The 24,936-nt window shown below is 42.3% G+C and overlaps 1 protein-coding gene across 1 annotated transcript; it reads left to right on the top strand.

Annotated features, from left to right (window-relative positions):
- Nucleotides 1–416: 416 nt before the first annotated feature.
- On the top strand, nt 417–23,931 carry LOC311047757 (DENN domain-containing protein 5B-like). Its single transcript, XM_084060603.1, has 21 exons — nt 417–602; nt 5,855–5,964; nt 6,598–7,315; nt 7,749–7,936; nt 9,781–10,278; nt 10,602–10,833; nt 13,245–13,395; nt 13,943–14,033; nt 14,139–14,258; nt 14,362–14,514; nt 14,746–14,824; nt 14,922–14,997; nt 15,721–15,849; nt 15,985–16,106; nt 17,153–17,298; nt 17,985–18,103; nt 18,656–18,855; nt 19,050–19,132; nt 20,665–20,791; nt 21,191–21,365; nt 22,665–23,931. The coding sequence occupies exons 1-21, from the start codon at nt 494–496 to the stop codon at nt 22,846–22,848; spliced, it is 3,810 nt and encodes a 1,269-aa protein (XP_083916729.1). The 5' UTR covers nt 417–493; the 3' UTR covers nt 22,849–23,931.
- Nucleotides 23,932–24,936: the final 1,005 nt, after the last annotated feature.

Below are 24,936 nucleotides of genomic sequence, written 5' to 3'. Positions count from 1 at the left end.
AAAATTAAATATCCAAAAATGTTCACTTTTTCCTCCAATTGATTTAAAAAAAGAAATAGCAGATCTACAAGCTGTTAGCGTTGTGAGCTTGTTACAAGCTCACAACGCTAACAGCTTGTAGATCTGCTATATCTTTTTTATTCATCAGCTATTTGAACATTGCCGATCTACAAGCTGCTTGTAGATCGGCAATGTTCAAATAGCTGATGAATATAATCCTATTTAGTTTATCATGTGGCCTAAAGTCCCTTTGGGCTTGTTTTCGTAGAACTGCTTGCTTGTTTCTCTCGCAAAACCTGGCAACACTGCCTACAACACACAGAGCACAATCACTCCACTGAGCAGCAAGTGCAGGCTGACAGACTGATCGCTGTGTAAAATTAAAGGACCAGTGGTAATTCTTTCACACCACCAGCACCAGCTATGAGGATGATCATCCACAGTGTGAAGTAGAAGTGAGCTGATCGACCCTGTGTGTGTAACAACAACAACGATGAACGGCATCGCTACGGCCACGGGATCGGCTTCATGCCGTTTCGCCCACTATTTTGTTGTGTGCGGAGTCGATACGGAGACTGGCCTCGAACCCGATGATCTCGCAGGTAACATCTCTGACTTAAATAAATAAACAAACAGCAAAACGCACCGCGAAAAGCAATGTAGAAGATGTCCGTTTGCTAAAAAAAAATACACCCATGTTTTTTTTTATTTTTTATTTTTATATATATATATATATATTATATATATTTGTATTGACAATCTTACCGTTTGCTTGAAATGACAACACCTTACTAAAGGCTGATGATGACATCAGGTTTTTGTCAATAACCCGGCGGGTAGCTTGGGAAAGTGTATATTGTTTATTGTGTGTTAAGGTAGCTTTTATCGAATCCTGTTATTTATAACGAAGGCAGATCGAAATGAGCGAACGATTATTGTTCTTTGATCAAAATCAACGTAGGCCTGCTATACAGCGTTGTTGTTTATTTGGTTTCTATAGTCGTATCACCGCAATTAATGTAGAAAATGTAATGTTATTTTTGTAATTTTTAAGAAAATAATACATAATTTAGCTTTGTTGTAGCCTTGGATCAAGACTGTCATAGATTTCTTTTATCAAGTCTGATATGAAAAAGAAAAAAAATCATTACTATCCATTATTATAATACAAAATCAAGGCTGAACAGAAGAGGACATCTAATCCCGTTCAATGATGTGATGCCCGATAAAACACATGGAGCTGCTGGACTGATGTGTGGAAAGGGAGATAAATATTTGACACAGCCATAGTATCTTCTCTAGCCACATATTAACCTAGGACTGTTTGTGTGTGTGTGTGTGATCCCAGATTAGACCCTTCACGTCACGACCTCAAAAAGCAACGATAATCTCTATTAAGTGGCAAGTCAGGGCCTGGATGGTCCTATTTTATCATCTGTCTGTGGCTCAGAGAGCAACATATGTCCCAAAACAGTTAAACAAAATGACTTTAAAGTCAACACAAACCAGTGCTCACTGCATGTCAATGAGGAGGTCTAAAGGCAGAAGCCAGGGAGATGCTGTACTGGTGGTGGCATTGGTTTCATGTTACCACAGTGATGATGACATACACACTGTGACGTTGGTCCTTTTGTAAGTCTGTGTGATGGATTGTTACAACAGACATCATGGCTGGCTTTTTGTCTCAGCTGTCTGTTGTGGCGCAAAAAAAAGGGACATATTTCTTTGTTTGTTTACACCAAGATAAAGCGGGAGGGTGCTGAGGAGAGATTCACCCCCCCCCCCGTGTGTGCGTGTGTGTGCGTGTGTGTGTGTGTGTGTGTGTGTGTGTGTGTGTGTGTGTGTGTGTGTGTGTGTGTGTGTGTGTGTGTGTGTGTGTGTGTGTGTGTGTGTGTGGAAAAGGACCACATCAGCGTATTACAAACTATAATGGTGGTCTCAGTCTCTGCTACTGTATCCCTGTTTAAGATGTGAGTCATGGATGGAACTCCCACAATAGTCACACCCTGTATTCTGAGGAAGGTGCTGTATTCTCTCAGCAGAATATTGTCTCCTTATGTAGAGCACATCCTCCGGGACGTGGTGTCATGTCTTTTTTAGGATGACACCTACGGTGGATGTTAAAGGGTACAACAGAGTATAATAGTGTATTGACTGTCTATTGGTGTTTTATTTAACAAGCTCTTTTCTTCTGATGCTGTCACTTTTGTCCTGCACCAGCACCAAAATGGATGTGCATATAACATCTCCTTGTGAACTTGGTGGTTTATTTAACTAACTATTGAGAAGACAGTGAAAGGTAGCTTCTTGCAGCGGTTGACACTGATACCGGCTGGAATATTTAAGCTCCACCAATCTGCTTATGTAACAGCAGGTCATCATCTCCACTGCAGCAGGGGGCTGCTCCTTTGTGTGTGTGTGTGTGTGTGTGTGACTGCGTGCGCATCATTGTGTATTTGTGATGGCTATTGTCTCTGGATTATTGTCTTCAGTAGCCTGTAAATTTGATCAATGAACAATGTGGTGGCTGTGTGTGTGTATGTTTGTGCGTTTATGTCAATAGTCCGCCTGGAGATGTTCATGTCTGTGTACAGTAGTCTGTCCGTTTGAATATAGGTGTGTGTGAGGGTGCGCGCATGTGTGTGTACGTGCGTGCATGTGTATTTGATGAATGACTGCCGAGAGACAATCTGCTCTTGTTGGCTTCTCAATAGATGCCACTGTGTTTTCTGCAGCCTAATCAAATTTCACATGACGGTCTCTGTTGGAATGCTGGCCTGCCCAGGGCTTCAGGCCTGGCTCAGGCCAGATGACTGTCACAGGGGATGATATCATCTGTGAAGGGCAGAATCGCAGAAATTTAACCACATGAAACATTCTGCAAACATTGAAATGGGGGGGGGGGCTAGACCCCTAGGGGTCAAGGACTCTGGTCAACAAAACGTTTAAGTGGTTAATAACTATTGGTTTTAATCAAGGCAAGACTGCTTCCCCTTAGATCACTGCATTATTTAGGATTTCTTTGAGTTTTTCTAAGATTGCTTGTCTTATTTGAAGTATAAATACATTTGTCTTACTTGAAACACTTTGCTACAAACTGCTTACTAAATATAGGTTCTATCACCACGTTAAATTTATTTTTGTGAATTTCGCTCATTGGACCCTCAAAATTCCTGATGCCAAGAGATGGGGCTTCCAGTTGGCTGAGCCAAGTGATCCACTTCTCAAATGAACGCCAGTTGGCACTGGCTGTCATTATAATTTCTCTATGTTGCTGTATCTCTCTGGCCCGTCTAATGATGTGATTGAATGTGATGGTAGGGTTCACAGATTTGACCTCTATGCCTGTTCAATCATTAAAGTGGGCCTGTTTTTAGGGACTGGAAACCATGTGACATTAATGTCTCTGATGAGCCTCTCACCATTCAAATCGGTATGAAACTCATTTAGTGTTTTTTGGTCAACAGCCTACTGTACCTTGATGTAGATTTACAGGATGCAGTCATGACAAGGATCTCACAATAACATGATATGAGGTGCAATCTAAGAAGTGGACTGTACAGTATGTCTTTAATGTCCACAAATTGTGTGTGTGTGTTTGTGGGACAAATTTCTGTTATTTATCAAACTAGTTGATTGGGGACAGCAATGCAAAATTAGTGTCCACGACAATTAGATATGACTTTACTCAGTTTACTGCAGTTTCGTAAGGTTAGAGTAGAGGTTACGGTTAGGCATACATTTGTTCGGGTTAGAGTAAGGGGGTATGAACACGCACGCACGCACAGTGGGGCAGGAGGTAGAGCGTCCGCTTGGGAAACGGAAGGTTCCCAGTTCTATCCCCGGCTCCCCTCTAAGTTAGTGTCAAAAAGTGTCCTTAAGCAAGACCCACCAAATCCCCAACTGCTCCCGATGAGCAGGTTCACCAGGTTGATGCCTTGCATGGTTTCCTCTGCCGTGAATGTAATGTACATTGTAAAGCATATTTGATAAAGGTGCTACAGTATATAAATGCACCATTTACCACATGCAGAGCGCGCAGCATCTTTGCACAGTAGACCTGTGTGCGCGTGTGTGTGTGTGTGTGTGTGTGTGTGTGTGTGTGTGTGTGTGTGGTAGTAAGAGGAAATCCCTGCATGCATAATGGTAGTGACAATATGATAATTGCAGCCTAACTGGAACATCCAATTAAGCTTTGAACAACCAAAACAGTCCACATCCCCCCTCCCTCTTTGTCTGTTCGTAAAGCATGAAAGAAGGTAGGGAGCGGAATAGAAAGGGTGGGAAGAAGGGAGGGCTTTAAATGTGTCAGCTGATGAAATTTAAGATGAAGCAGTCGTTGACGTGCTTCCGCCCGTCTGCTGTCTTCAACAACCATGGTAACACAGCGGAAATGGCTGCCATGGCAACTACAGTAGATGTCTTTTACTGAGGTCAATCTCTCTCTCTGTTTCACCCGTGTGTGCCTTTGCAACATTTAAGCTTTGCTAGTCATCATTGAATAAACCCTCAACTGTGACTGTGAACCCTGGATGTCACATGATGGTGTCACATATCACGTGTAAAACGTGAAGAGAGTGCAGGTTGTTCTGCAGCATGAATATCAAGACGGCTCCTTAAAGAGCATTCCGTTCTCCTGTATCTTAAGAACACATTAAGCTTCTCTCTGCTACCCACTCGTCTGGCACACTTGCACTGCATGAGATTTAAAATCTCTTGTGTTCTGACAAATGTACAGCTCCATTTGAGGTTTGCTGTGCACTTTTCCTTACTTACCACTTGTGATTATGACAGTTATGTCAACCATAGATGTTCAACAGCGAGGCTCTGCAAAATGCAGATAAATGAACTGAGGAATGCAGAAAGCAACATGACTACAAGACCATCCCCTTAGAAATGGGAAACATATTGTGTATCTTATTTACATACTCACACAGATTGTCTTACATTCTGGTGGCGCTGAGGTAAATGACCTGCCTGGGGTTCGATTCCTCCACGGTGCATCCGGCTTGGCTGGGGGCTCCAAACAACTGGCCATGTTCATGAGTGGGAAGCCGACAGGGTCGCTACTCGCTGCACTAGCGACTCGTACAGATTGGTCAGGCAGGTAGTGGAACTGAGAAGGATGGTGTGTTCCTCTGCAGGTGTCATGTCCTCCTGGTGAAACTCCTCACTGTCAGGTGAAAAGAAGTGGCTGGTGTATCGGAGGAGACATAGTTAAACCTACACCTACACCCTCCCGAAGACCATCAGTATGGGTTTGCACGGCAGTGATGGATAGTACTACACACAGGAACTGGCACACGAGGGAATACAAATGTAATAAATGTAATAAAAAATCTTTCATGACATGGCTTACGTTGTAACTGTAATACTCTCATAGTCTTCCTCCAGAGCAGAATGTTCACAATGATAAAAAATGATTCTTTAACAAGTTTTGTTTTGATTCACTCCTAGAAGATAAAAGGGCTTCCTACAGCAGAATGCTGTGTCGGCCTCTCTACTAGTAGTCTATTTCTATGGTAATTAGTTGAGTTACATAACTCTTGGCAGCTCTCTCCCTCCCTTTGCTGCAGAATTGTCCCTACTGTCTCACCTCTGTCTTGCTGACAACACGGTGAAGCTGGTATCAGACAAGGCTGTGCTGTCCTTTCCACGAATCAAAGCACTGTCCGTCCCATCTGCCCTCTAATGTCCTCTCGTCATGAATTCTATTTTCTGAAGTGATGAATGAAGGACATATCGCTCCATGCTAAAATGACACAATGCTCTCTCTGCCGCCTCTCTCTCCCCTCTCCCTCACCTGTCTCTCTCTCACTCTCTCTCTCTCCTTAAAACTGTCCTCTTCTCTCAGGGGAAGGCTTTGAGCAGAGCCCCATCCGAAGATCCTTTAAGTCGAAAGTTTTGGTGCATTATCCTGAGAGTACAGACAGGACCCCCTTCAATAAACATGCTGTTAACATGGTGAGATACTAACTGTACTTTCTGTTTCCAAGTGTTATCCTGTCAGATGAAAGCTTAAGCCTTAAAAAATATATATTTCACACCGCAAAATTCAAACAAACCAATTAAAATCTCTAGGCTTGCTTCCCCCAGAAGCCTCCATGGAGACACTCAAGTTCTTTGCTTGAAGCTTTTATTCACGGTCTCATACAGATGTGACTTTGATGACCTAATTATGGTAACCCCCATTATCTCAACTTTGGTGTTATCCTCCTAGCCTCGCGTAGCCAGACTATGACTGTGGATATGAGTCTGGTGTCTCTATGAGGACGTTTTTTTTCCAAGGGGGTGGGATCAAAACAATGGCTCTGGATGCAATTGGCTAGACCTACAACCAACTACCAATCACAGTCTCCCATATTTGAATACTGGGCCCTGATTGGTCACCCAAGACTTCTGGAGCAGGAAATGGATTCACAATGGAGCGGTGCCAGACCCAAATCGCAGAGGGCAATTTTTTTTTGCACTGGCAGATTCGTCTGGTCCCAGGCTAGTGTCCATTGAGGACATTCTGAAAGGTTGTTAACATTATCTCCTCATCTACCTCTACCATTATCCCTCTATCTCTCCTTGCCCCCATCCCACTCTCCTCAGTTGTGCATGCCAAGGGGCCTGGGCTTTCGCACGCAGGCCGACAGCCTCGAGCCTCAGTTCCACTCATTCACCGTCGCCTCTGATGACGGCACGCGCTCTTACGGCTTCGTCCACACCTTCTACGAGGAGGTGACGAACGCCCAGGTCATCACCGCCATGCAGACGCTCCACCAGATGCACCATGTGGAGCACCACTCCTCTGCTTCCTCCTCTCCCTCATCCTCCTCCTCCTCCTCGTCGGCCTCATCCCCATCCACCTGCAGCATGGACTCTCTGGTGAGCAGCCTGGACGAGTCGGACGCCGAGTCTCTGCCGGGCATGCCTGCCTGCCTGGGCTGCGCGGGCTCCTTTGACCCGGCGCGGGACACCCTCTACGTGTCCAAAGCCCTCTGCCTCCTCACGCCGCTGCCCTTCCTGCAAGCCGCCCGGCAGTTCCTGCGGCAGCTCCACCAGGCGGTCGCCTCGCACACAGCCCCCCCGCTCCCACTGGAGAGCTACATCCATAATATCCTGTATGAGGTGCCCTTGCCTCCGCCCGGCAGGTCCCTGAGGTTCCATGGGGTCCAGGGGCCCATCGTGTGCCAGCGGCCCGGCCCGGGAGAGCTCCCTCTGGGGGACTTTCCCCTCGGGGAGGCCTTCTCCCTGCTGGGCGTGGACAACATGGTGCAGCTCCTCACCTGTGTACTGCTGGAGATGCAGGTCCTGCTCTATTCTCACGGTAACACCATTCTTTCTTTGCCTGTCTGTCTGTCTGTCTGTCTGTCTGTCTATAATCTTGTTTATCCAAAATCCAAAAACCATAACTTTTCAGGAAGAAAAAAATAACCGTATCTAAAGTAGTTATTTTGTCACAAGCTCTTTTCAATTGATTAAATATTTATAAAACCCACAGACAGACTTAATTACTTTCAACCTGGTGTCCCAATTTAGGGCATCAATTTACATGTCATTATTATTGCCTATAATAACGTAATTATAGGCAATAATCCTCCCAAAATAGGGCATTTTTTAATGAAAAAACAAAAAGATGAAATATGGAGATACAAGGTTTCTGCCCGACAGTGGCGATATGCTGGATATTTTGCAATTGACTGTTTGGTCAAAAAGCAGTTGAGCAGTTTATTAATATTCATCTTCCCTAATCTTTCCAGACTACCAGCGTTTGATGACAGTGGCTGAGGGCATCAGTAGCTTGCTGTTCCCTTTCCAGTGGCAACACATCTACCTGCCCATCCTGCCTCCTCCGTTACACCACCTCCTGGATGCCCCAGTGCCGTTCTTCATGGGTATCCAGCGGAGGGACGGGACTCAGCGATCATCCCTCAACCTGCCCCATGAGGTACAGAGCACGCCAAAGGCTTCAATGTATAGCCTCTACTGCATCAATAGATTTCTAATAGTAACATTTTGCTCAGCACGTAAACGCATGCACTCAACATAACATTTACACAGCAGGGTGTAAAAATGGATCCTGTATTCTGTAGCTTCGCTTGTTAATCTCTTCCATTCTGTGCACATGCTAATATGCCCCCTGGCTCCGGCCTGGCAAACACAGGCAATGCAGCTCCTCTGAGCTCCTTCCTCTTCCACAAATCCAATCCTCCATACACACTGAAAGATCACGCCATGCTGCATAAGCATCGGGTCTTTGATGCAGTGCTGCCCCAGAAAAAAATCCAGTAGAAGGAATAAAGTACAAAGTGAAAAGGAAACCCACTAAGCATTACATTTGCAGGGGGGGAAAAGCTGACAATGTGAATTATTAATGTGAATTAAAAATCTAAACCTATTTCTGGATGTTGTGTAAGATGATACTTGGGACCTTAATTTGCAATAGCAAGCATCACGCTAGTAAACGGATATTAATCATACTGTATGTGAGTCTTAACTAGATTTGCAGGCGAAGCAGTGTATTTGAATAAATTTGAATCTAAAATGTTAGCAAGGAAGGAGGAGGCAACAGAATGCTAGCGGATGTGTGGGACCTGGGTTGGTGCACTGCATGTCTGCTGCTGTCCACCTTTCACCACATCTCCCCAGAGGCAATGAACTGGCTGTCAGAGGTCGCCGCTGGAGGTTGTGTCACTGCTGACCATGCTTTCCTCCACTGCTTGGACATGCAGATTTATCTTTGGCACAATGACTTACAATGCAGTGTTCAGCAGCTTTCCAAGTTTAGCTTTTGCACTCTTTCACCATTTTTTCCCCCAACGTGCAGGTATATCCTGTCCAAACTAAAGCATTCACCTTTCCAGAGTCTCCAATGTTTATGTGATTACAGTGGTAGTTTACTAATCTACTAATCCCTCTTGTGGTAATATGTCAGTCTCTCCAAGGGGCATGTTGTGGTTAAATGCCAAGAAGCCATTAATGTCATGTAAATCTCCTACTCTGGTCTTAATTAGATGTCTCTACACTTGGCCATAATGCTGTCAGAGCTTCTTCACTTGATGAATAAGAGCTTTTCTTGTGTAAGCCACTAAGCCATTAACCGCGTTTTGATTATCTGTTCGAGGAACCAATTGAAAAGTGGTTTCAGGGTGTTGCATAATTACAAAGTGGCTGTTTTGATTCCAGCCAGAGACCTGTGTTGTGTGTCTTTCCCCCCTCTGCTCTAAAGAAGTTGGATAATAAAAAAAAAAGCTTTTTAAGGACAGCATTCCAGGGACTACACACAGTAATGTAATTCTGAGTAAGGCTGCAACTATTGATTATTTTTATAGTGATTATTCTATTGATTAGGTTTTCGATTAATTTAATAACCGAGATGCGCATTTCTTTGAAATTTAGTTTTATGTTTTCTATATCAATGAATCACTGCAAATAAATTATAATTGTTTTTTTTATAGTGTGTGACGTGCTGTGAGGTTGTAGATAGGCTATTTTCAGGGTGGGACAATGACCGGTCTATGCTCTAATATATGTAAAGTGTCTTGAGACAACTTGTTGTGATGTGGCAGTGGCACTGCAATAGGAAAAAAAATGTTTTATAGAAAAAAAGAAATGTAAACGTTTTTACATTTCTTTTTAGTAAAATCAATGATCGATTATTGTTTATTATCAATTAAATTGATTAGTTCGATAAAGGGTTGCACCCCATCTGAGAGTGTAACTGTAAATGAATGCTGAGGATTTTACTGTGTGCATTCTGACCCTCCTCGGTTCTCTCCTCCTCCCTCCCAGGCCAACCTGTGCTTCGTTGACATCGACAACCAGCGCGTTGACATTCCGGAGGACGTGCCTTCGTTCCCAGACCAGACGGAGCTCATCCAGGAGCTGAGCGAGGTGCTGCTGCGCTCTGGCCTCCCTGCGCAAGGTGGAACAACCACGGAGCCGGACGCCGCGCCTCCTTGCCTCAGCAGCCTGGTCTTGGAGGATCTCATGGAGGACAGACGGAACGGGAACCTCGGCGGGGAAGAGCTGGCCGCCCTGGAGAGACTGCAGGCGCTGGCGCGGAGGTGCGGCACAGAGAAGGTGACGGACGGAGTGAGGACGCTGGGACGTGTTTTTGAAGAGGAGGAGGAGGCGCTGCGGTGTGCCAAGCTGAACGTGCAGCTCAGGGAGGTGTTTGCAGGCCGCTTTACTGCCATTTTTGGCCGATATGAGGACTTTGTCATTCACAACGCTCCCGATCTGGACTCCTGGCTGAGCAACCGCGAGGGGACGTGCAGTTTTGACAAGGTATTCAAAAACCACCACGCCTACTTATAAACTACTGTATTATAAATAATTTGAACCCTGGCATCCCTTTTCCTGGACATGTCATAACAGGTGAACATTTGGCGAAACGCAACACGTTGTGAGCTTGTAGATTGGCTATTTTTGGTGAAGAGATTTGGTGTGGAGAGAAAAAAAGCAGGGGGGCAATTATAGACCCCTGGGTGACACAAAGTATATATGCTTCAAGTGGTTAAACTGAACTGTGCTGTTTTGTTTTTACAAAATAGACACTGTATATGAAATTCTATTGTGTATGATATTTGTATTATTGTTCTACGTTTCAGGGTTCCTTCCTCTCGGCCCAGCCTGAGCCCCACATGCACTTCCTCTCCCGGTTCCTGGAGACCGCCATGTTCTCGTCTTTCGTGGACGGGAAGGTTTTGTCTCGCTGGGCCGACAGAGAGCCCCTGCAGCAGCTGTTTGACAGCCGTTTGGAGAGAGAGCGCCTGTACGACACGGACGAGGAGGATACCCACAGCTGTCGCTACACCAAGTGCACCATGATCTATGAGTCAGGTGGGGGTGGTGGAAAAAGTACTCTGCTTTTTACTTAAAAGTAGCAATACCACAATGAAATACAGTAGAAGGAAAAGTGCAAAAGTTTTGGCATCAAAATATACTGAAGTACTCATTAGCAGCATGTCCCTTTTCACAAGTTTGTTTTAAACTCATGTGTTGTGAGCTTGTAGATATTTTCAGCATAAAATAGGGCACATTGCCCTCTCGCTGTGTTGCTGTGTTTTCACTGTTGATTTGGTAGCCCAAAGATTTCCCCAACCACCAAAAAAACTGTGAAAACACATACATACAGCGGGAGGGCAATGTGTTTCTGCGGCTAAACACCACCACACTACTCCAGTGGCTGCTTGTATAGAGGGAAATGATATGTAAAGAAATTATATATTGTTATGTAAACACAGGGAAAAGTAACATAATATGCCTTTAAAGGGATTGTAGGGAACATTAAGCCTAAATTTAAAAAATATGTATATATATATTTTTTGCATTTTCTCCCCTCTATCAGCCACTATATAATGATGCTGGGGTGTTTTCCTTCATTGAAACACAGTCCTCTGTCTGAAATCCGTATTTTCCCTTCTGTTTATGTTCATGTTGTTTATGTCCGGGTCGTAAATTAACGCACGCATGTGCGTGTCCGTGCGCGTCCGTGCCCGTATCAACTTTTTACTTTCGGTTTTAAAACGCTCTCAAACTTCTTTTTTGAGGCACATAATTTACTTTTAAAAAATCGTTTGGATAGAATTTAGTTGTTTAGCTTCATATATGTGGTCAATTTATCATGAAAGAGCCTATTTAAAAATATAAATTCAGAGAACCGTAGGGTCGGGCATTTCCGCGAATTGTATCCGCATAAGGCAACCTATTTTGGGCATGACTCATTTAAAAAGTCCCCCCTGCGTCACCCCCTGGTGGTCGGGGAAAAGAACTGCTGGAGGGGCGGTGTTTGACAACAGTTTTTTTCTTTGATTATGTCTGAACTCCCTACAATGCCTTTAAGTAAACTTGAGTAAGTATAATTAGTTACTTTCCTCCACTGGGTGGGTGGGTGGGTGTATGTTTACAAACAATGGGAGATAGATTAGAGTTCCCTCTACACTCTGAAAAAGTGTGCTTTGTATAGATAGTAATAAACGGCTTTGTGTTGCAATCTAGAATTTCTGTAAAATGATATTCCCCTCCTTGACAGATTTCTGGAACAGTAGGGAAGGGCTTTCTTACAAAAAATGGCCACTTCCCTCTTCCTGATATGCTTCTAAAAAACAGAATGCCATGCTTGGTATTCCATTTCCATTTCTTCCCAGGAAATGTTGTCCTCCTAACACATATTCTTTGGTCTTTGTCTGAAAAGGGGGTGTCTGTGTCATAGGATAACAGGTGAGATGAGAGACAATACAAATGTAGTGTATGTTTCAAGGACATGGTTATTTTTGTGGCACATGTTAAAACATAATTTAAAATGAGTCAAGTGCAACACTGGCATGTTTTATTTTTTGGGGGACAATTTGCCTTTGTCATAGAATAAATTGAAACCTGGTGGACTTTGAGAAATGTCAATATTACGATCAGAGAGGGAGCCAGATTTTGTTGAGATCTGCAACTCAATTTGCTGCTTTGATTACTTAACCACTTTATACTTCATCGTACTGTGGTGATTCGTAGTAAAAATTATATTTTAATTTCTTCTTTTTTGAAACGTTTTAGACATTTTTGAAAAACTGACATGATTCCCTTGTGTAGAACAGAACACAGTGGGAATACTGACTTCTATAGAGAAGCTTTTGAGGGAAAGTTCCTTGAGTTCAGTTGGACTTTGACATGGTCCAGTAAAGAGGGGTAGATAGAGAGAATTAGGGATGAAAAGGGGGGGAGTGATGAGGGATGGGGGTGGGGAATAATAAGCAGTACATGATGAGAGGGGAACTACATTGTCTGCTTGTGCTATAATTAATGCTTCCAACTCTGCTTTGAAGTCTGACCAAACTCTCTGCAGAGACTGCACCACTCGAACTCACAGTTCCTTGATTGTTTTACTCATTTTGTTTTCCTCTCCATTTTAGTTTTCCTCTCCTTTTGTGGACTTCCTCTTCCTATGTTATTTTGTGTCACATTGTAATTCATCCTGTACTGCTGTGCTGACTCAGTCTTTTTCCCTCTTCCCAAGCAGACTGAAACACACTGAGTTATTTTAGCAAAATACAAACACTACAAACACTGTGCTGTACACGGTAGAACTTCCTATGTTAACAATTAGACTGTAAAGTTGCACACATTCTAAGCTAGCTTCACTTATTTGGTCCAAAGAATGGTAAAGTACATGGATATGTATCATGACTATCAATACGAAATCATTTTTACGTAGATTCTATGGATATCCTTTTCTATATCCTCTTATTTTGTGTCTCCAGCCCAGGCCATTGAGCGCAGACTGCTGAAGGCCGACCACACAGCCATTCACCCCCACCTACTGGACATGAGGATTGGTCAGGGTCGACACCTGCAGGGTTACTTCCCCAAGCTGCAGGCTGACGTGCTTGCACAGGCACATGGCACCAACAAGTGAGAACCATTGTTCATAGTTAATGGAAAATTGGCTGCATTTCTATAGCGCCTTTATCCAAAGTGCTGTACAATTTTGAGTTCCATTAATTGATTCATACACCCATTCACACACTGATGGCGGGGGCATGCACGGCACCAACCTGCTCTTTGGGAGCAGTTGCATTAGGTGCACAGTGTCTAGCTCAATTACATTTTTACATGATGATGGGTATTGAACCAAGAACCTTTCAGTTCCCAGGAGTCCGCTCCTATCTCCTGAAGTGCACTCTTCAGCATTGTATTACATTTAGTAGCCACTGTAATTAATTCCTGTATTGACTACACAAGAACCATAAATACACAAACATATGTTTTTTTGATAATACATATGATACATACAAAACAAATACAATGAAAAACATTTTGAAATAAAGTTCAGTAGAATCATAATGTATATTTATCGAGAAAGTGGGGGTGGGGGCACTTGTATTTAGAGGACAGGAACTCTTGACTTTATTTACTTTATGTACTCTAAAACACAGAATTTTGCATTGATATTGAACAGGTGGTCCGGTCGTGTCACAGCATCACGCAGGACTGACCCCAAGAGACCAGCAACCAGTGAAGCCTCAGGACTGGAAAATGAACAAAGACTGGTATGTGGACGTACAAGTATGTGTGTACAAATGGGCACGCGCGTCGACATGCACAAACATATGCATGCCAATGCCATTTTTCACCATTGGTTTATTATCTTATAGAAGCATACATTTTGGAGGAAGAACCTCCGTCAGTCCAAGCTGCTTGACCCCTCAACTTCAGCTGTCACTCAAACCCACCGCGAATTTGTGGACGGGCTGTTGAGCGAATGCCGCCTGAAGGTAAGTGACCCAGCTTCAGCTCACCGTCTCTTACTAAGTTAAATAACCTGTGGGTGTTATTCGCCTTGGTGGATACGCAAAATGTTGTTTTGTGTGTTTGCAGACCAAACGGATGTTAATGGAGAGGATGGGGAAGGAGAGTGTGGAATTAGGTCAGGGAGAAGCCAGCATCACAGGCCTGCAGGAGAACACACTTATCCATAGTCTGTGTGACCTACTGGAGAGAACCTGGGGCCATGGGCTGCAGCTAAAACAGGTCAGACACACGCACGCACGCACGCACATATATACATACCTGTACAGATGGCCACAATTCCCACAATTTCATATGCATCACCAGCCTTAAAAAACTACAAAAATATGTGTTCCTACAGTATGTAAACATTTTAATATTACACACATGAGCGGGCCAAAATGTTGGATTGTTGGAATAGGTCGAAATCTGACGAACGATTCAGTCAGTAGATGATTGTTCATTTCTAAACAGGGCAAGTCGGCTTTCTGGTCTCACCTGCTTCACTACCAGGCTGCCCAGGAGAAGACAGAATCACTCATGGAGTCTCCAGGTGAGAGCAGAGCCATGCAGTTTCTTGTTTTGTGCAAACCATTGGTCTCAATGGCTGAATGTTCATACGTTGACATAAAACCTGTCTCCCTGGTTAGTGTCCGCTGGGTTGGACCACAAGAGGCTTGATGAGGGAACTCTGGTACTGAAGGGATCCTTGATGCAAGATATGAGGTAATGAGAGCCCTTGTATGTACTCTATCTGACCTTGTGGTGTGGTAATTTAGATCAGGGTGTGACCAAAGTATTTGATATGGGTTCCTTTTCCGAGTATGAAAACAAAATACCTTCAATAGGATTAGAGGTTTAGCAAGACAAACTTTTTGCATTGTAAATACCAGTTGAGTGGAAAAAGAAGGGCAACTGCAACTTTCAGATAAACATTTAATTGGTTGACGAGGGTCAAAATAATCATTCAAATGAATAATGGTTTATTTAAGATTTATTTAGCATCTAAAAGTTGCAGTGAATCTTTGCTTTTTCTTCATGATTTATTTTATTCTAAGATGCTTTCTCCTGCACCTTTTCAGCTTTACAGTTTTTGAATACAGGTTAAATGCAACATCCTCCGCTGCAATTACAGCTCAGCTGGAGCCCTGTGTTGCATCATTCCCCCATCTTTGCCCTTACTTTCCTGCCACTCTATACTATCCTCTCTAGATATAGATGATCAAATGAATCTTTAAATACTCCTTAAGAGTGACATTTGCATCCATTCCAGTCTAGTGAGTCTGAGAGAAGATTAGGTTCAGTTTGGTTGACCTACAGTAGTGACAGAGAAAAGAGTTCTGTTGAAAAGTCTATATATTAGATATAGTGTGTGATGTCCATGAGAAAAGCTTATTAGATTAGAGCTTGTTCATTACCGCTCATATCAATCTATGCTTGTCGTACCAGGTTTGTTCAGACAATGAGTGAGGGTCTGTCTGATGTGGGACAGGCCCGGGCATGGATCCATTTGGCACTGGAAAAGAAACAGCTGTCACAGCACCTCAAAGAGCTGCTTTCAAACCAAGAGCTGCTCAGGTAGGAGTCATGCTGCAATTAACACAAGTACTGTATGTGGACAGATTACACAGTAGATGCCATGTGCAATGCGTCCTGTATCTTTTCCCTGCTTTTTGCACTTCTGTAAACGCTACTCGTTGTTTCCCCTGACAGGCAGCTGTATAAGCCCCATGCATTCCTGTTGTGCGAGGAAGAGAGAGAGCAGTTCTTATTCCACCTGCTTTCCCTCAATACTGTGGATTACCTCTGCTTCACACGTGTCTTCACCTCCATCAGTAAGTCCTGTTCACTTAGAGGAGCACTTCACCCATTTTCAACCGTTATATAACTGGTCCTCACTAGTGCTCATTATAAGATGGCACCATTTCTGTCTACCCACTCAATTTTGCCTATGATGCCAGGTACAAAGTTTAAAGGACCAAACCGGATGAGAATCATATTTTGTATTGCCAGTTATGTTTGCACATATGAGGAATTTGTCTTGTGAGGTTGGTGCATTCATACATGTCATTGTCTATTCACAGTTTCGGCCATATATATTGTACATAATCACAGACCATTTTTGCGGAATCATGGCTGGATTTTTTTTAACTTTGTTTACATCATTACAATTTTACCTAACTTGGCTGTATAATTGAGTTGATGTTGGCTAAATCTCAATGCCTGGTTAAGAAGTCATGGATATTTTAATTTAATTTGTAAAACAATCTTTACTCTGGGGACTATTTACGGCTAGACTTTTCAAACGACTCTGTGCTTTAACATGCATTAAAATAATGCAGTGATTACTTTGACGTGAAATTACGATGCCGTGAAATTTTGTGTATGGGAATACATATCACAAACAAGTCTCTGCAACTCCAATGGCTTCCTCGATAATCTAAATAATAAAAGAGTATAGCCGCACACTCGTAGCTGCCAATGCAAATGTTATTGTGGACAGAGACCGAAGAATTACCAACATTTCTGTCTAAGCTATACTAAGCTGCCTTCTTCAGGGTAAATCTAACCACAGTATGCTTTGGAAAATGGTTGACAACAATTTCAAGTATACAGACAGTTGACCGTCAGTGTGGTCCTTTTTAGGGATACAGGGTTGAGCATAAAAGGATGGGTTACACATAACAGCCACTGTGGATTTTTACGCAGACATCTCAGACTTACCGATTTGATACACAAGCTGAACCCAAGAATGTGAAAATCCTATTTACAGTACTCGACAGTGGAGTTGAGTGCTGACTTTCGCTTCACAATTTTCTGTCTAAAGGAACAGGGAATATTTTATTTAACGGGCTGCTCTTGACCTGCTCTGTTTGTCCAGGTATTCCATACCGTGTCGTCATAATACCCATGAAGAAGCTCAGCATTGCGATGACCACCGTGAATCCGTGGGTGTGTGTGTCAGGGGAGCTGGGTGATTCAGGAGTCAGACAGATCACCAAGAACACACAAGAGATCTTTTTCCAGGTCACTATATATATTTATATATATATCTATGTGTGTATATATATATATACATATAGTATATTTATATAACTATAACTACAGCATGATTTATACTTTGTCGTATGATGATGTCGCACACTGATAACAGCAGATCTACAGTACAACACGAAAATCTGATATTTTCGGCGTGTGACACCATAGAGTACCGAAGTCCTGACGTCACTCGTTCATCCCCTGGGTTGTGGAAGTAATTTCTCTATGGAGAATAACATTGGGTTCTCTTAAAATTATCTCTCATAAGAATTGTGGTCCAAAAATAAACAAACTGTCCCGGCGATGTTGTCAGGGACATGGCTCTGTATCATTTACGATAGTCACTCATACTTGATACAGTCTGTTTCTGGTGAAACTTTTACTAATTTGGCGGCGGTAACATTAGCGTTTTCTCGCTTCATCGATATGAGTCAAACCGCTGGGATCATTTGTTTCGTTTTGGAACACGTTCTTATATGGCGCGATATTAAACAAGTCTATGGGAATTCTGAATGGGGATGCGTAAATTACGTCAGACTTCGGCGCTCTATACGACGGAGAATAATTTGGGCATATGGTAAACATACACAGAAAATATATAACATCAGAAATAGATCAAGCTTTATGCAGATGTGGAAATAACTTCTTTGAATGAATGCCGCTGTGTGTTTCAGTGTAAGAACCTCGGCAGACTGAGCACTCTGCAGTTGGGACAGGAGAACTCTGGCCTGCTGGCGAAGTGTCTGGTCGACTGTGTCATGGTGTACAATGAGATTACTGGACACACCTACAGGTGAGATTTAGGGGTGCAACAGTCAATCTAACAGATTGATTTAATTTAAATGAAAGTTTTCTGCCCTAAATGCCCAAACTAGGGATACCAGGTTGAAAGTGGTTAAAAGCGTGGAAATATTACATTTCTGTTCCTTTCATCCAGCTGTTTTATACAGATGAATGGAATTGAGTCTAATGCAAAATAATTGCAGTTAGCTCAAATAAATGCAGTCAGATAATTATGTAATAAGTGTGACAGGCCTAGTCGTCTTGCTGAACTTGGCTGGTTCCATCAGGATTAAAAAAGACAATATGGGATGAAAATACATAAAGGAACATCAGTTCTTGAATCACCAAGGTTGTTATTGAGTAACAGAAGTTCTTTGTATTTGCCAAGTATATTTGCACATGATACAAGGGATTCTTTTTGGTGGGGTTGGTGCTTCACAGTGAATAACGACAATATAAAAAATAAATATATAGTGTAAGTTCTCGAAAATATACTAGATAAAAAATTAAAGTGAAGTAAACATAAACATTTGATTATAAGATCTGTCTTCTTTTCCTTTAGGTTCCCATGTGGCCGCTGGCTGGGAAAAGGCGTTGGAGACGGAAGCTTAGAAAGGGTCCTGATTGGTCAGCTGGTGACACCAGGTGGAGAGGAAGAAGGTGCGAGGTGGACGGGGACACCCCCAGAGCTGGGCTCACCGCTACAGAGTGGTCCTGGACGAACAGTTCTGGGATCACTTGGATCACTTGGTGGCCGGAGCAGTACGTATTGACGGAACCGAGCTAATCCTTTAGCACAATTGCTAACCTGCTTTTGGCTGTCCTTGCTACAATGACGGATTCTCCTCCCATATCACCTTTCTTTTTGGTCTTCTTTGTCCTCCCTTCACTTACTTCTTTTGTTTCTGTCCTTACTTATCATTCTCTCAGTTTTTTTTACCTGCTCTTCTTCTCAGGAATGACGTCTGTTGAAGTACAAGAGGACATGAGGGAGGCAGCAAATAACCTCGTCAAACACTTTCACAAACAAGAACAAGAGGTATGTATATGTGGAATCGTGTCTACTCTGAGCATTTTGTGTGTTTGTGTGTGTGATGTATCCTCCAAGTAGCTCATCACTCATTCACAAAGAGAAAAACATGGGGTGAAATTGAGTCCCTGAGGTGGGGCATCTGATCTTTAGGGCTGCTTCATTATGGCAAAAATCTTAATCTCTATTATTTTGGTCAATATTGAGATCATGATTAGCGCACAGCTATAAAGGAAAAGATTGCACTGAATTTTTAACAAGTCAAAACAAGAGCATCATTGCAAAACCCTATGCCACGCAATAATCCTTTTATCTCGATTATCTTGTTTTCATAATCGCCGTAAGCGGAAATCATAATTGAAAATAAAATGTGATTCATTGAGCAGCCCCACTTTGAACCCTCACTAGCAGCATCATTATGGTATGTATACCTCCAGGGGTCTACTACCTCCTGTTCACCAATCTGTGTCTGGTCTCTGTTGTTTCTGCATACTTTATTAGCCTAGTTAATGTGCAATACAGAGTGACCAACTGAAAACTTACATTGGGCCGCTCTGGTCTGAACGCAACTTAAAACCACAGGGAGATGGTTAATGAGTCATTATTGCCTATGTGCAGGCAATTCAAGTGAAAGTAATAATGTTTTTATAGGCTTTATTTAGACCACCCTCAAGGCAATGCCAATGCATAGCAATTGTGGCATTTAACATGCAGGTCTCTACTAGGCTGGCCCACAGCTGAGCTGACAGTGAGTGGTCTAAATCAGCTTTTTCAATTTATTTCAATCGGGTTCAAAGAGTTCACTGCCTTGGTGCTTTTAGAAATAATACCGGTAGTTTGACCCCTCATTCAGTATTAGAATGTATTTTAAAGGACGACTACACCCATTTTCAACCTATGTGTACATATAATTGGTACTCACTAATGCTCATTATAATATGGTACCGTTTTTGTCTATTCACTCTGTGTCTCAGAGGAGGGCTGTGGACAGTTCAAAAACCTGCCTGCCAGTGACTTCATCGATGGGGATCCAAGCTAATAGAAACTGCAGGCTTTATATTCCTTGAAAGTCAGCATGCTATAATGGAATTCATTGTTCTTGCGTTAACATAAATCTAAATGAAAATGTGAAATATTGTTTGAAAGAATTATCTGCCTAACCATGATGTCACTGGTAGGCGGGTTGCTGAAGTGTCCACAGCCCTCCTATGAGACACAGACTGAGTAGAATTTTCTTTTACCGTTTTATCGTGGACATTAGTGAGGAGAAAATTATATGCGTGAAGTCGTCTCTTAACCACTTTCAACCCTGCGTTGAAAGTTCCTATTTTGGAAACTCAGATTTTCAAGAACAAACAAAATAAAACTTTTTTGAATTTTTTTAAAATAGCTCATCTATAAACTCACAACGAGCTTGTAGATTGGCTATCTTAGCAATTTGTCATATGATGAAGTATATACTAGTGGTTTAATTAGATGCATACATAGCTTCTCATTAATCCCTGCCACCTGTTTGTCCTTCCATTGTTTTCCTCTGCCAGAGAGGAAACCTGACTGTGTTGCTGTGTGGCGAGGGAGGGCTGGTGCTTTCCTTGGAACAGTTCCTCCTTCATGGATTCAAGTCCAACCGACTCTTTCAGAGGAACGTGTTCGTATGGGATTTTGTGGGTAAGTAGTGTGCATGCTTGCGTGCGTGTGTGCGTGTGTGCATTCATGCATGTTTGCCTTGCATACTTGTGAGCGTGTGTGTGTTTGCAAAATGTATCGGTGAGCCCTGGAAGATGATGTTGCACTTCTGTCTTTCTGCTTTTTATAAACTGTCCCCATCTAGTGGCAGAAAATATTTATTTCACAATGACGCTTGTATGTCACATGGAATAGTGAATCCCTTTTCATAAACATGCAGTAACCTAAAGTGCCCCTGTAATGCTTTAGACTGTACGCTTTCTTTTCTTTTCTCTTTTGAACCTTTGCTTTGTCCTTCATCAATACATTGATGAGCTGAGATTGCTCTTCCCATTGAGTGTTCAATCTGACAGCGGCTGATTTCCCAAACTCTTCCAACAGAGAAGGCAGTGGTTTCCATGGAGACCGCTGATCAGATGGGTGACTTGCGTGGATCAACGGAACCCCTGAGCCTGTCTTGTGACTCACTGTGTCACTATGTCAGTGCGATCAACGCTTCGCCTCGCAACATCGGAAAGGAAGGCAAATTCCAGCTGCTTGTGTGCCTAGGAGTCAGGTGAGGATTCTGGATTCTCAATTCAAAAGATTCTCATTTTGCGTTTGTACACTATGTTTACTAAAATGGAAAATGAACATGCTTTTAATAATGAATCATAATACTACAGCAGAGTTATAGAATGTAGTGCTTTTCTACGCATTCAAAGTCGGTTAAAGCCTAACTACTGCAGTACATTATCCTGTGAGAATCTGAGGTGTGATGGCCCCCTGCTGGCTTTATTATGTCATGTACATAAATGGCACACTTTCCTCTCCCTGGAGCCCTGAAGAGGTGGCATACAGCAGGACTGCTTCTCTGATGTCCTTTCAAATTGACCCATTTATATCACACACTGTTATTATGGGGCCAGGTTTTGGCTGCTACAATGAAAGGCAATACAGTGCTACAATGGTATGTAATAGTGAAATGAGTGTGAATTAACAATTCAGTTGGGGATGGAGTATTTTTGCGATACAGTGGCTTAAGTATGTGCTGCACTACAGTATATCATCACAGTTTTAATAGGTCTGACTCTATACTGTATCTGTGACATGTGTTGACCAACTTTTTTGCAGTCCAGGTTGTGCACACACATAACAAAAATGATTATGACGGGTGTTGGATAAAAAAGACCGATAGACTGAAAAGGAAAGCTTCCACACCGTCTTCAAATCTCTCTATAACTTTATTAGAAATCAAGTACAACGTTTCGACCTGTACATGGTCTTCATCAGGTACTATCAGACGAAGACCTTGTACAGGTTGAAACGTTGTACTTGATTTCTGATAAATGATATAGGGAGCTTTGAAGATGGTGTGCGGATCTTTTCCTTTTTATTGGACACATTTTTTTCCCTTCTCCACATAAAGCCAAATGTATATAAAACATGAATATAATAAATGCAGATATACTGTATTTAAATGATTAATAATTGTATGTCTGCTATATCCTAAACAAATTTCACTATAGTGTCTGTTTCTGGGCAATTTAGAGAGAGTAGATGGTGCTGTGTTCATTATAAACATATTAATTGCTTGCTCTGTAGAGAAACACGAGACTTGCTGACGTCCTTTTAGCAGGTCATAGCTTGCAGTTATCTACTTACAGCCAGACCCAGTCAAGGCAATTGTTGCTGAAACCTGAAAAAGAACAGCTCAATTCATTGTGGTTGAGTGCTTGGTCAGGAGAAAGTACACAACCCTGCTTGTTGTGTTGCAGGCAGCTTACTCACCCCATGTCTTGCAAGTGTTGTAATATGAACCGTCATTAATCCTTTATGGGACCGTTATTGTCTATTGACCTGTTTGAATTGACAGGGACCGGCTGCTCTCCCAGTGGCTCCCCCTGCTGGCAGAATGTGCCCTGACACCACGGACGTATGAGGAGGGAGCGCTGATTCGGGACCGTGCAGCTGTTCACTCCCTCTCCCGCATCCTGCACACACTCCATGAGTTCACCATCACCTTGGAGACAGCCCTGGTCAAAGGGGTTGACCTTTAACCCTGCCAAATGGACATTATGAGATGTGGAGTTTGACTCCTCCTCCACAACCTTCTGCAAGAACACTGAAGGGTGAGCCTCAAGAGAATTGAATGACCTTCTTTCCATGGGAAGGAAAAGGAAGTATATTCAGACAACTGAGAAAGACCCATGGCTTGCATGTTCAGAATAAAGACATTGTTGTGGAAAAGACGATGGACTGGATGAACATAATGAAGTTTTGAGGAGGAGTATGGCAATTCCTTATCCCAGGAGCTGTTCATAACATATTGCCTTGTACACTGAAGTAACTGTCCTATATATTTGCTTAAGGAAATATTGTATGATTTTCTTATGCCTGTTTACACTGTGATATTCTGTTTCCTCAAGGAGAAAGTGGGAACCATCTCTCATCGCCCATCTATAGTAGATATTTTCACAGTTCGCCCCATGACCTTGGCACTAGAACCACTGTAACGCTCTCTTCTCCTGTTGCTGTAATGCTTGCACTTGAATTTTAAACTTAGTACAGTACATGCATGGCCAAATCTTTTTTTGTCTCAAGGTGTTGTGATCTCATAAACTATAGATGCGGGTCTCGAGAGAGAGAGATTTTTCTTCTTGGCTTTGTTAAAATGTCTAAGTAAAGGATGGATTACCATCTTTTGGGGTCGTATACAGGGTTATATTTTGCAGTTGAAATGCTACTGGAAAAATACTGAAACCAAATGTGTGTCCTAACTGTGTCAGCTCAATTATTTGTATTGCTTTGTTAAACAAAAGCTTTTTTCTGTGTGATTTATTTTTTCTTTTGACAGAATATAGTTTGTTGTATTACCAATTTATGACATATTTAAGTATAGTGACATTTTGTTCATGGCGGTGTAAAACATATTGCACATTGTGCTGAATTTGTGTATTGTCATGTTGTTTGTTTAATTGTTCAGTTGTCTCTGTGATACTGAGATGCTGAATTAAGTTTAGACTCCTGAAAATGCTGTGTATTATGTTGATGTTGCATTTAGTTTTGTGAACTGTTAAAAATAATGGAATTATTTCTCCCGCACTGTCCTACAACAGCACTAGCTAACCTGCAATGACCAAGCCTCTATTATAATTTTGAGTATACATTAGAATAAGCAATAATGAATTGTTGTTGTTTCCATATTTATGAAATGTGTTGTTAAAAATTAAAGTTGAAATTGACATAACCCAGACCTTTTCTTTTGTGCAACCTAAATCTGTATTTGTGTATTTTTTTACATCAATTACAGGTGCTCTGCTAGTAGTCGGCTAACTCGGCTTACAACTGCAGAATACGCTGTAGATAGGAGTTGGTCATCCCAGAACTCAACATGCTGGCCTGTTTTGCACTATTTTACCAAAATAAAAAATAAACTTTCACTGTTCCAAAACTTGTGGTTACAAATGCAACTCAGACCTACAATCTAAGCCTTCTCTGTCTGATAAATAAATTTTAGGACTCTTGGTTTTGGCACAATATATTGATTTTATTTACGAAACAAATGCATTATGCAAACACAAATAACTAACATAACTTACAGTATTTTTTGTTTATTTTTTTCTAAGGGCAGCCTTGCAGAGTGATTGACTAACCTTAGTTTTTAATGCGGCTGTGGAAGTGTTTAGTTTTTAATGTCTTCTAACAGTAATGTTTTAGTGTTACACTCATGCCTAGACGAGTGAAGTCTACTCGTCTTGGCATGAGTGTAACTTATGTAACACTAAAACATTACTGTTAGAACGAAGACATTAAAAACACTTCCATGGCCGCGTTAAAAACGGTCCGAGACGCGGTCACTCAAATGAGATGAACAATGCTCATTTGGCCTCCTCCAGACAGGCCATCTGGCGTCCTATAGTAAAAAGGACAGGCTCCACCTCCTTGCTTACATTCTCCAATGTGCCATAGCAACCATAGCAACCAGAGAGCCGAGCCCCCTGTTCCCGCGCAATGTTCCCATCCTTATATGGCCTGTAGAGTGCAGACGCACTCATACGTCAGCGCTTTATGTAAATGAGTTTGATTGAAGAAAAAGAAAAAGCCCGAGCTCTACTCTGAAATGGAGGCGTGGATACAGCGCATGC

Source organism: Gymnoscopelus microlampas (assembly GCF_963454915.1).
Source record: "Gymnoscopelus microlampas genome assembly, chromosome: 6".
NCBI lineage: Eukaryota > Metazoa > Chordata > Actinopteri > Myctophiformes > Myctophidae > Gymnoscopelus > Gymnoscopelus microlampas.
Note: the sequence above shows the minus strand (reverse complement) of the source record. Positions and strands in the feature narration are given on the sequence as shown.